Here is a 12344-nt window from a genome sequence, read left to right as displayed (position 1 = left end):
AAAGAGGTTTTCAATCTCAATGGGATCTTCCTGGTTAAATAAAGGTTAATAAATAAATAAAATTGTGCACAGCACCAGATCCACATGATAACCTTTTGGTGTTCGATCAAAAATAAAACAAAGCAATAAAGTAAGGATTTCCCACCAAATGAAACTATTCCTTTAAAAAACTGTTTACACCCAGGACTTCCCAGAACATAAAAGATTTATGTTTAGGTGAAGGTGAAACTAAAAAAATGTTGCAATGCTTCCTCATCCCTTTGATGTGAAGGTAGTTTTAGAACCGCTATTTCACAACAGGGGTACCACTCACATAAAAACTCACCGCAGAAAATCTGCAAGCTAATTAAAATAGCGTAGGTTGTTTTTAGTCTAACACAATACCTTGGGAGATTAGGCTTGGAACATTGACAGCAGGCAGGTGAGGCAGTTGTGAGTGTGTGCTTTTGCGAGTATTTCTGGATTTGTGTGTACATATTACCTCTTCCAGTGCAGCCAAAACCAGAGGGATGTGCTCAGGATACAGCAGGCCCTGAGACATGAGAGAGAGACACGTGCGTGCATCCTGCTTCATCTCATCATAGCTCTCATCAATCTCCACCGGGGCAATCTGCAGGGGGAGAGAGAAAACAGAGAGAGAGAGAGGGAGAGAGGTAGAAAGACAAGGAGCAACGCACCATTTTGAGTAAATGAAGAGAGAAATTGAGTTTAATGGGCAAGTAAGATTGAGTGGGTAATAATGCTGTGCTAGAACCTGTGTGTGTGTGCGTGTTTGTTCTTACCTTGAAGAGTAGAGGCAGGAGCTGTAGCTGCTGTTGAACAGGAGTGGTAAAGGTTCGCCCTGCACTCGTCATCAGCCATTTTAAGACTGCAAATAGCACATATATACACACATAAACACACAAGGAGAGTTTGAATTGCTGGCAAATGATAAAAAAACCCCACAGAACTGGAGCTGCGTGGCTCTGGTAATAAAACACAATCTATCATTATTTAGTATCTAATGACTTGTATAATTCCACAGCCAGATATTTGTCTGTATAATGGAGATTACAGTAATAACAGAAACCGAAAGAGCAGCAATGCACAAATACTGAGGCAAAAAAATGAGATCTAAATTCAGTCTGTGGCAAGCTACAAAAAAAAAAAACGAAGCAGGCGTGACTACTGTAATACAATAAAATCTGCAAAAATAGTTACAAAATCTTTAAGTTCAAATAACATTCTATCCTCAATCGCTAGGTAATTTTTATATGTAGAGGTTTGCATATGTGTCTCTCTATCTTTCACTGGAAAAACATTCTGCATAGGTATTAGTTTAAAGTATTTAACATTATAAAACTTTGCCAGTGGTGCCTATCCTCTTTCATCTAATGTAATCTATATAATGGTCTCAAGAATCATTTAATCACAAAAACCTCTCATGTTCAAAAGCATGTATTTTACCTCATTATAACTGAATGTGAATTACTATTTAGGGTTAGACAGTTGAGCTGACTGTGACTGTTAACTTTTTCTATTTAAATGATTAATCTGCTACTTGAAGGTATTACTGCCTTAACATGTGCTTTTCAGTAAATTAGAAAATTCATACACAATAATATAAATAATTGACCTTTGACCTCTGTGTTCATGTCGTCTGCCCACCTGCCTGCTCATTTTTATCTTTATGTTGAAATACCACTTTCATTTTTTAATCAGTAATTCTATTAGCGGTTTTAACTATTTTGATTATTAATTCACAACAATTAAACTGCTACTTTTAAGGTTTTCATACTTTCCTTAGATCGTTTCACGTATTTCTATTTCAGCTAGCTATTTACATTTTTATTAGTAACACCTTATATATGTTTTTAATCAATGCTGGTAACAATTGCAACTCTTTATCTGTTTTGTCTGGATAATACATTACTCAGCCATACAATTAACTAATAAATTCAATTGCTCACCTACATCACTTCAAATTTTGAATTTTTATTCTTTTCATTTCAGCAAGCTACTATCTTTGTAATCAAATTGTAGTTCATATTTATGTAGGTTGTGCCAACACAACACAGCTAGACTCAAAAATTGCAAATTCATACTTCTGACTCTTTGCTGCATTGTCTTTCCACTATAAATGTTATGCAGGAATACTCCTTCATCGAAAAGACAATTTGTTTCTGAATGCTTGAAATTTCATTTTGCCTGAATACAATTGGTTAAATTAGACTAGCCTCTATGACGAAAGCAAAATCAATATGAAATGTAGTTTAAATGACTTCCTCATGTGACCTGGACAAATTACATATTATACTAAAGAGACCTATCCAAATATTGAGTTGGACTCCTTTCCATAATTCCTTTTTGACATGCTTGAACACACACGGGCGAAATTTCCTATCGATCTACACCTCACTACCGTTTAAAATAAATTTGAAAGGTGAGATCAATGAAGAATCACAGCTTTTAATTTGGTCCATCTAGTTTTAGTATGACTGTCTATTTCACCAAGAGAACAAGCTTATATAGCAAGAGAGAGAGAGAGAGAGAGAGACATGCAGCCACTGTCTGTCCCTGGCCTTCCTGCCTAAAAGACACACAGTTTACTTCTTTTCATCCACATTCTGACCCGTCTTGAGTAGTTTGACAGCCTGGGTGCGCTCATCTGTCTCCTGGGTGTTCTCCTCGTGTACGTGGTTGTGGATCTCCGGCTCCGCTGTGAGGGGCTTGAGTCGCTCTAGGACCCGTGTGATGAATTCTGCCACATGGGGGGAGGTAGTGGGCCGGGTGTGGGGCAGAGCCACGTCTATCATGAAGATATAGGTCAGGACACTGGAGAGAAAAGAGCACAAAAAGGGTAAGGGAGCAGAAAGGGGAGAGATGAGAGGGAAATACAGTACGGGAGCAGATGAGACAGAGTTAGAGATAAATAACGAGCCTCTAATTTGAACAACCCAAACAGTACACACAAGCTAATGAGATTAACTCATTTAGACACAATTATGTAATGCAGAATAAGTTCTTCACCTGCCAATGCGCTCCCTGACATTTTTATACACCTGGGTGAGTTTGGGCTCCAGGTAGGCTAGCAGCCTGTGCAGCAGTTCAGAAACTCTCCACTGCTGCTGAGCCAGACCTCCCTGAAGCACATACAGCAAACTGACAGAGACAAAGAGAGGGGGCAGATGGAAGAATGGGGGGTCGTTGTGTTATTGCGGGCATGTCTGCTCAGCATACGTCAGCTCAGGTTACTACTGCAGCCTGAAATCAGAAACCTCTTAAATACTGCAAATACTTTGTATGCAGTTATCATGCACACACATACATTACCTGGCATCTCTGAATGAGCTGCCCTCTCCGCTGAGGGGGCTCTCCATCAGCAACTCAAACAGCCAGTGGAGTTTCCTGGGTTCTCTTCCCTCCTGTTGGACAGCATTCAATACGAACAAAAATAATTTTCATTGGCTTTTTATTGTTTTGTTTTTGCATAGTCATAATAAAAAAACTGGATAGCTCAGGTATAGCCTTATGCCCTCATTGTTCCAAACAGCACGTTTTATGCTCCAATAAGAAAAGGCAAGAACAGGTTATGGTAAGCAAAGCCGTTCTGTTTAATTCAAAGGAATGTGTAATGAATAACACAGTCAATAATGCAGCTAAATGGACTGTCATTTATACAAATACCTAATCAGCCAATCCAGTGCATTTAGGCATGTAGACATGATCAAGGTGACCTAGAGATCAATTTGATCAGAATGGGGGAGAAAGCTGATTCAACCATCTCTAGGGTTTACAGAGAATGGTCTGAAAAAGAGAAAATATCCAGTGAGCAGCAGCTTCTGGGAAAAAATGCTTTGTTGATGTCACAGGAGAACGGGCAGACTGCATTTCTTTCTACACTCTGGGCCCCTTAGTACCAGCTAAGCATCGCTTAAATACCGCAGCCTATCTGAGTACAGTCCTCTGCCTGGTGAGTATAAATGCTTAATAAACACAGATTTAGCAGACCTAATATCTAATATCTCAACTTGGTTTTACTTGTTAGGGTAGCATACTCGCATTAACACTAAACATAGTCAATCAGTTGTTTTCACATACAATGCATACAATAGTACAAATGTGAGCCAGCACTGCACTACCATAAAGGAACAATAATAGAATAGCAAGGAAGAGTTTGTGCTTTAAAAGGTGTCGTCAAGGCAAATCTGACAATTTTCACATGCTCTGTAGATTTTTAAAATATCAGCTTCTGAACATCTTATTTAGCAATTAAACAAAAAAATGTTTGTTTTTTTTTGTTTAACAGGGCTTGTTATACTTTTTATAACAAGCCCTAGAGATCAATTTGTTATACTTTTTATAACAAGCCCTGAGTTATCTTCACTATAGTGGATTTGTATGCATGTGAGCAACTCACACAAGCAGTAGCGATGCAGGTTCCCCAGTCTGTGTAGGTTTCCACTGTGATGTTGGTTAATGCCGTCTTGATCAAAGGGCACAAAAGCTGCCATAACTTTTCCACCTGAGGCACACGCACACACATACACAATAATGGAAGTTTTTATTAATATTGACTCTTCTTATCAAAAAGTGGTGCAGTGTGTACGTTTCTCACTGTGTGTGTGTGTGTGTGTGTGTGTGTGTCCAGTACCTTGCCGAAGCTCCAGTGTTTACTGCCTCTGATTAACCCTGCAGTAATCTCACACACACAGCGCTGGGAGCTCTCATGGGGGTCACTGGCAAGCTGCTCCAGGTGAGGCCGTAGTAATGGCAGGAATGCGTCACCATAGTTACGAAAGAGCCCCTGCCAATCAAGCATGAACATGTGAGTTTGTGTGTGTGTATTTTTACCAGGAAAAAAGGGAGAAAAAAGGAAAGCAGGGTTTTGTTTGACGCAAGTAAACCGCTGCATGATGGAGAAAAATGAATCACAAAAGTTGATGATAGAAAATGCAGCACTGTGGAGTTCGATTCAGCCTTGGCTAGTGTCATTATGCTGCGTCACTACTTTGTATAAGGTCTGTCAGATCGATTGAGGATGACAACTGCACCTTGAAGAGGAGAAAACGTCGAGGGTTGAAGCTGTCCTTTCCTTTCCGATCCTCCAGAGAGAGAAACTCGATCAGCTGATCAATAAATTCTGGGTCCGAGAAGTATTCAAAGATGATCTTTTCACCCTGTGTGACACACAAACACAGCCAAAATGTAATAATAGGTATAGAGAGGCTTCGCTGAATGATTCTGTGTGTGGCCCTGTATGAGCACGCACCTCACTCATCTCCTCGTATGGCAGGTCATCTTTTGGCTTTTCCGAAGATGCATAGATCATCATTTCTCTGAAAGGAGCAGGAGACAAAGAAGAGGCTGCGATGATTTATAGATAACAACACAAAGGAAAAATCTGGATAGACACATACTGTCTTCAAACAAGCAGCAAGGATAAATGAATGATTATAAAGTCAGTAGTCAGCAAAGCGTCTGAATACCAAGACAGAAGACAGGCACCCAGCGCTATACTTATACATCAATTCTTCTATCTAGGCCAGACAGTAAGTCGTTCCGTCAGCCTTATCTGGGACAGGCCGTGACAGAAGGCGAGTTCAACACCCTGCTAGTTATCCATCCACTCAGAGCCGCGTCATCCGGCACTTAGCCATACACGCATAAACGTGGTCACAACGCCACAAAGCCAAGCATCAAATCAACCACGCAGTTAAGTCAATCAGCTACTTAGCTCCTTGCAAGCAAGCAGTTAATCAGCCTTTCAGTTTCTACATCCAACGCCTCATCTCTCAGTCAGGGTCTTCACCTCGGCCATGAGTAGTATCCCCAGTGTGTCTTCTCCACAAAACACTGAGAGTCCCACTTTTCCTGAGTCAGAGGTAGGTTGTTGCTGTCGTACTGCAGCCAGCGATTTCCCTCCCGATCCCCCACGCACAGCCCATCAGTTTCCTCGATCCCACCTACAAATACAAAGCAATAACAGAAAGCACCCTTTACACTCATACACAAGAGTGCTATTAGTCTTATTTGTGGGGGAATGTGTGTTTGCGGTGGAAAGCTCTTGTGGTTTATAGCAATTTTTAAAGCAAATTTAGATGTTATTGTTTCAAAGTGGTTGATTTCAACTGATTATAACTATTATCTTATTAAAGTTCGAAACTAAAAATCCTGCTTTAGAAATAAACATGAAAGCTGAATAATGTAGTTGGTGGTTGATTGTGTGCATTTGAACATAAACTCACTGATATCTGATGGCTTTACGGCCACTTTCTTACTCAGTCGTTTCAGCTGCTTCAGGATACCAGCCATTGCCGAGATTGCAACCTAACAGGTGGGAAATATTACCCAAAACAAGAGTGAAACAAGTTTATCATTGTAAGTGTTGCCACAAACTGTAGTGACCCTACTTGACCTCTACAGGGAGACAGTTTTAGCCACAGTCACAGGGGATCCTTTAGGGCCAGTAAAAGTGCTGTGGGTATTAAAAAATGCTGACACTACCGGCAGTCGTTTGATAGCGAACTGGAGAACAGCCTGGTCTCAGTGTTGTAGCTAATCTTTGAATTGCTTCTGCTTTTTATAATAGTTTTTGTGTCTTAGCTCCATTAAATTGCACTTTTTGCACAAGTCTCTTTTTGCTTAGCTCACACTCTTTTCTTTTGTCTGCGCTGTTCAGTTATGCTTTGGAGAGGTATGACATTTTGCTCAATCACACACCTGAATACAAACAAATAACTGTAAAAGTGAAACTCTAGCTGTGTTTTCAATAAATTCTACACTTTGCATGAGCCGCTTTTACCGAGAAAAAAATTAATAAATAAAAAGAAATGGTTGTTGACTGTGCAGATGACTAGACTGCAGTGCAAAAATATATATAATCATAAGATCATTCATTACCTCTTTTTGCAGTCATTGTAACATTTTTAAATTTTCTCTTTTTTCATTATTAAAAAGGTAGAAGTATTTTGTCTATATTTTGGGTAAGTAGCAGTAACTGCAAACTGTGTTGCAAGTTGTGATTTGAAAGCACAACAGATTCTAACTGGATTTCAGTGACACTTGCAGGTATGTTTACATGCTGTTTAATGGTCTGCAGCTGAGCAATTAATTATGTATCCTGCAAATTGATGTGAGCACAGCGCTTTTACACAGCAAGTGTTCGGTTATCCAACAAGCTAATGAGCAGGACAAGAGAAGTTAAATAAAAAAGGGGATTTTAGCCAGAGCGCTAATGTGCGTTTTTCAAAACCTGCAGCTCTCACGTTGTGTAGCAACTGCTGTCTGGCTCAGTGTGACCACCTTCTGTGCTCGTGATCCTCTGCTGATCTCACAGCCTTATAAAGATCTAGCATTTTATCCCATTATATGTGTATTTGTCAGTATTGATGAGCAAATTGATTCTTGACTCATGCCCAAAAACACAGTGTCTGGTCTAGGATTAAATCTGATTCCTCTTGTTTTTGTGTAGTTGCTTTTAGTCTTTGTGGCACTAATTTGCAAGCTGCTAAGAGAGGAACAAAGAACAAGAGATATTTTTCACTTATTCAGATTTCAGTGATAATATAATAAAAAAACAATTCAATTTTAAGTATTGTGCAGTTTATGCTGTGAAAATGGAAATGGAAAACCTTGACCATGAGTTTGGGTGAACAGCCACATCTATTTCCAAATCATCACACACGGTGTTCCACAGGGTTCTGTTCTGGATCCTGTTTCACTTGTATTCCATTTTCTCTCTTTATGTCAGCTTTTGTGATCATTTACTCACATCACTTATCAATGTTATGCCAGTAATATTCAGCTTTACATCACTTTTAAACCTGTTTTTTTTTATTATTATTTATCTTTAAAAAATCTTTGAACTGTTAAAAAAAATCATGAATGTTAGATTATTTACTCCATCTGAATGAAAATAAAAATATAGAGATCATTATTTATGCCCCAGACAGCCTGGTTCCCCGGGTTATTGGAAATCCAGGATTGCTCTCTAGCTACGTTAAAGTACACATAAGCAACCCGGGGGCAAGTTCTGATAAAGAACTGGTTAAGGGTCTGGTTCGTTTTTGTTTTCATCAATTAAGAAATATCAGTAAACCTCCCCGTATTATATCTAAATGTATATCTAACTCATACTTTTGTTTTATCTCGTTTGAACCACTGCGACTCAGTCTTCGTCTCCCTCAGTAAAACCTCCTTGGGTCTACAGCTTGCACAAAAACGATGCTGCAACAGATCCTTCAAGTGCTCTCACAACACACCTCTGCTGACCCCACGGCTCCCCATTAGATTCAGAATTCAATTCAAAATTCAGTTTTCCACCTTTAGGACCTTGCATGGTGAAGTGCCCTCCAACATAACTGAACTTTTGTAGCCATATGTCACCAGCAGGACTCTCAGGTCTTATGATCAGGCCTTGTTATCCTTGTTATCCTCAAATCTAGACTAAAACCTAAAGGAGACAGAGCCTTTGCAATTGTAGCCCCCTTCTTTGGAACACTGACTTCCTTTCTATCATCTATAAACTGAGCAGATGTCAAAAAACACCTTAAGCTTAATTTTTTTAAAAGTAGCAATCAGGTGGCATTTCATTTTATTTTATTTTATATTTGTTTGTATGTGATTTGTGAAAGGCACTATATAAATAAATTTACTTCCAAGCTTACTAAAATCTGCCTAATATGCCTTGCAATGGTAGGAGCTCACTGGTTCTTCAGTCATATGAGCTCTAATAATGATCTGGGTTTTCATTATAGTTCAGCTTTACTATAAAATGCTCGGATTCCCTGCTATCTGACCCTGGCTTGTCTGGAACATACAGTGTACTGGAAACTTCACATGAACCAAAGCTCATACAGATATACACATACACACAGACCTTGCGTATGCTGATGGAATCATGCACGAGGCTCTGTGTGAAGTAGAGGACAGCGTCAGGGGGAAGTGGGTGATCTTCCCTCAACAAGAGAGATAGCCAGTCTGTGGCCATGTGCTCAAACTTCCAGGGTCTGAATCACAGGCATATATAAAAAAATAAAGAGTTGGTAATAATAGAAATGCAGTTCTATGTCTCAGCTCTATTTTCTACTGCCAAGCATTACAAGCAGCACAAGCAGACAGCGTCACATCCTGGCTTCTTTCCATTGGCTCTACATTTTCAAATTGATTTTAAGATTCTACTAATCACTTTTAAAGCTTGTCTGGGCCTGGCCCCAAGCTCCCTAGCAGAAATGTTGACTCCGTATAAGCCAGTCTGCAGCTTTAGATCCTCAGGTGGTTCCCTTAGGGCTACTCCAAACTCAAAGCTTAAATCTAAAGGTGCTTGTGCTTTTACCAGCAGGTCCCCTAAACTCTGGTCCCCTCAACTCTGGATGACCTACAGTACTATGTAGCTTACTCATGCTGTTTTCACACAGAATCTTTGGACAGTTTTCTGGAGACTTGGTTTGGATATTTTCCAGGTTTCACATGTAGCACACAGAAGGAAATAGTCGGTTTCAAACATATTTGCACTACTGGAAATACTTCCTTGGTTTAGGCAAGAGAGATGGCTCGATAAAGCTTGCAGGAGGTAGCACACATGACATTCAATGTATTTTTTATGGCGGAATTCAACATCACTTAGACTTTGTACTAGGGACTTGGCAGGTCAAAGACGGATCAATGTCAAATCCGACTGTATTGGATATTTGGCTCTTTGTGCACCTCTGTAGCGTAAACAGAAATGGAAGTTTATGTGTGAAAACAGCTTTAGTGTATTCTAACATCTCAAAACACATAAACAGTTGGAGAGAAAACCTACAAGTCTCTGTCTTCAAGGCAGTCCAAGAGGTCATTGACTAACTTTTCATATTTCCTGTACAAAATAAAAACAGGTGTTGGTTAGTAGTACCACCCCCGGCTACTAAACTACCAAAATTTTATATATTACAAACCTAATAATATATTATAGGAATATTCGGGTTTTGCAGACACATGACCACTAATCACGTAATGTTAACTTGTCTGCCATTTTCAAAATGTGACAATCATGGTGCCAACATCAATCAAGTGATCAACTGCATTAGGGCCCAGTCACACAGACTTAGAGCCTGGAACCACTGGTGTAGAGGGGGAAAGTATTCCCAGACTGGCTATGGCGCTGAGGCACAAACCTTCTGCATTTCCAGTTTGCTTCATATATTTTCAAGTAATTAGCAAGTATTTGCAGAAAAATTTACCCCCCCCCCCCCCCCCCCAAAAAAAAAAAAAAAAAAAACTACAGGTAAATGTGGCAACCCACCAGCAAACCAAACCATTTCTCCCAGCAACCTCCACAAGCCACTGCCAACCTTTTAGGGAATACACATTTTGGCCTAGCAGCCAGTGGTGGCTGTGTCATGTTCAATATGACAAAAATATAGAATCTTCATGGGATATCATGCGAAAAACTTCAAAAAGACTTTCAATGAACAAGAGAAATCTACTTGTTATCCCTACCGTGCAGCAACCACATTTCTAATTCGCTGACGCTGAAGCCCTTCTTTTATCTCCTCTTTGGATGGTGCTTCTAAACAAGGTGTGGGATTTTTCGATTGTGCAATCTGAATGGCTACTTCTACACATCCCTCAGACACCTAGAGGTAGAAGTGGGCAAAGGGGAGCAGCACACAGTTACAAAAAGTATCAGGTGATGGTAGCATTTTGATGGTTAATGATCACTTTGCTCACAGTGAAGTTGACTCCGATAGTGTCATGCTGGCGAAGGATCCTGTCAGTGATGTCATCAAGCAGACGACCGATTGAGGGTTTTTCCAGGCTCATTGTGGGTGATAAGCCGCAGCGGACCAGAGCGGGCCACACCTGCCCAACCCATTCCCAGTCCCTTGCACTGGCCATAGGAATACCACTGTACATACCCAGAAGGCAGTACAGAGCACCCTGTGAAAAAATGCACATGTGTACAAACATTAAAAGAGATACTAGGTGTATCTTTGCAGCTTCAAAAATTTGCAAATGATGGTCATGTTTTTTAAATATTTAGAACATTCTTGTGATATTATGTAATGATACTATAAGTTATGATGATGATAACTGTAAGTGTGCACTTTTGCAATGTGCTTAAGAAGCTAAACATGTTAAATCTAATATTTACGTGTTTACATTGGGCTCCGCAAGTGCTGAGTGATTTTGTGGTTCTTCACAGTTCTGGGTTCAGTAACATTTGGAGCATTGATTGGAAATTTCAAGGCGTCTCTATGTAAATCTTTATTTGGTTAAACAGTTATTCTCTGTATGGGTTATTAACATGTGGAATTATTACTATTAATTTTATTGTGTTTTAAAGGCACTAGAAACCAGCATCACAAACTACCTCAGCCAAAAAATGCTGCTGTGTGTCACCTGCTTCATGTAACATAGTTACCCCATATTTATTGAAACTAAATTAAATTCGTTAATCTTTTAGATAATTGACAAAAAGTTCATTCTTATCATCTGGATGTAGTGGGAGAAACATCTGAGACTGCTGACTGCAGGTTTCCCCAGTAATATAAACAGTGCATCTCCACAATGACTGAAACTAGCACCACTGACAAATAATGGGCCGTGAGGTCCGTTTCTTGATCATTAATATGCAAATTGTCATGACCATTGATCAACAACCACTGATTAATGACCATTGATCAATGACAATTGATGTGGACAAGTGGGTGAAAAATTTGTCTGACAGACAACTCACCCAAGCAGAGAAAAACATCCTTGCAAAACAGTTGAACTTTGCTGTGGCACTGTGACAAATCCCACTGATGGATCTGATCACAGCCACAGAAACAGCAATTCGAAACAACAACATTGCAGACGTGGAAGCAGAGCAACCAGGGGCACTGTTCAATCCTCGAACAGTGTCTTTAAATTGTTTTTGTTTTGTTTTTTTTCCTTATATATGCAATTTTGACAGAATTTCAGGTCAAGCATCTTGCTTAAAACCACATATTCTGTCAAATACTATAAACAATATGATTATGTTGCTAGTACAGTTATTTTTGCCCAATTACACAAATGAATGGGAAACAATAGAATGAAACAGCAACGTAAACCATTTTCACACATGAATATATCAGGATAAGGCTGCATTTGTCCTTTGTGACATTACTAGAATTACTCATACATGTGGTGAAAGTGTGGAAAAAGTGCGCAGGATGACATATGGTAGCTGTGAATCATCCAGCGTATTGTACAACAGTGAAATCTGTCACAGGTTTTGTATGAGGGAGCTTGCAGGATAAAGACCGGCTAATCTGTGATCTGACAGTGTCAAATTTTTATCTTCATACGCACCCCTGTTGGGTAAGTTCAAGAAAAGTTCAGGGCTGCAGTGAATG

The 12344-nt window shown here is 39.6% G+C and overlaps 1 protein-coding gene across 1 annotated transcript in view; it reads right to left on the bottom strand.

Annotated features, from left to right (window-relative positions):
• Positions 1-12344, bottom strand: part of LOC146568692 (proteasome activator complex subunit 4B-like) — a 48230-nt gene that overhangs the window by 8304 nt on the left and 27582 nt on the right. The window contains exons 29-43 of the mRNA XM_085284903.1: positions 10693-10902; positions 10462-10598; positions 9785-9838; positions 8861-8990; positions 6228-6309; positions 5792-5945; positions 5252-5318; positions 5034-5159; positions 4634-4786; positions 4400-4504; positions 3313-3404; positions 3010-3141; positions 2612-2814; positions 783-868; positions 482-610 (exon numbers count right to left, since the gene is read on the bottom strand). Coding sequence (XP_085141029.1) covers positions 482-610; positions 783-868; positions 2612-2814; positions 3010-3141; positions 3313-3404; positions 4400-4504; positions 4634-4786; positions 5034-5159; positions 5252-5318; positions 5792-5945; positions 6228-6309; positions 8861-8990; positions 9785-9838; positions 10462-10598; positions 10693-10902 — 1860 coding nt within the window. The remainder of the gene's footprint in view (positions 1-481; positions 611-782; positions 869-2611; positions 2815-3009; positions 3142-3312; positions 3405-4399; positions 4505-4633; positions 4787-5033; positions 5160-5251; positions 5319-5791; positions 5946-6227; positions 6310-8860; positions 8991-9784; positions 9839-10461; positions 10599-10692; positions 10903-12344) is intronic.

Source organism: Mchenga conophoros, linkage group LG8 (assembly GCF_057382185.1).
Source record: "Mchenga conophoros isolate Kocher_MC1m ecotype Shallow Benthic linkage group LG8, M_conophoros_male_GT1.1, whole genome shotgun sequence".
Classification (NCBI taxonomy): Eukaryota; Metazoa; Chordata; class Actinopteri; order Cichliformes; family Cichlidae; genus Mchenga; species Mchenga conophoros.
The sequence above is the reverse complement of the archived record's forward strand: the minus strand, read 5'-3'. Positions and strand labels throughout refer to the sequence as shown.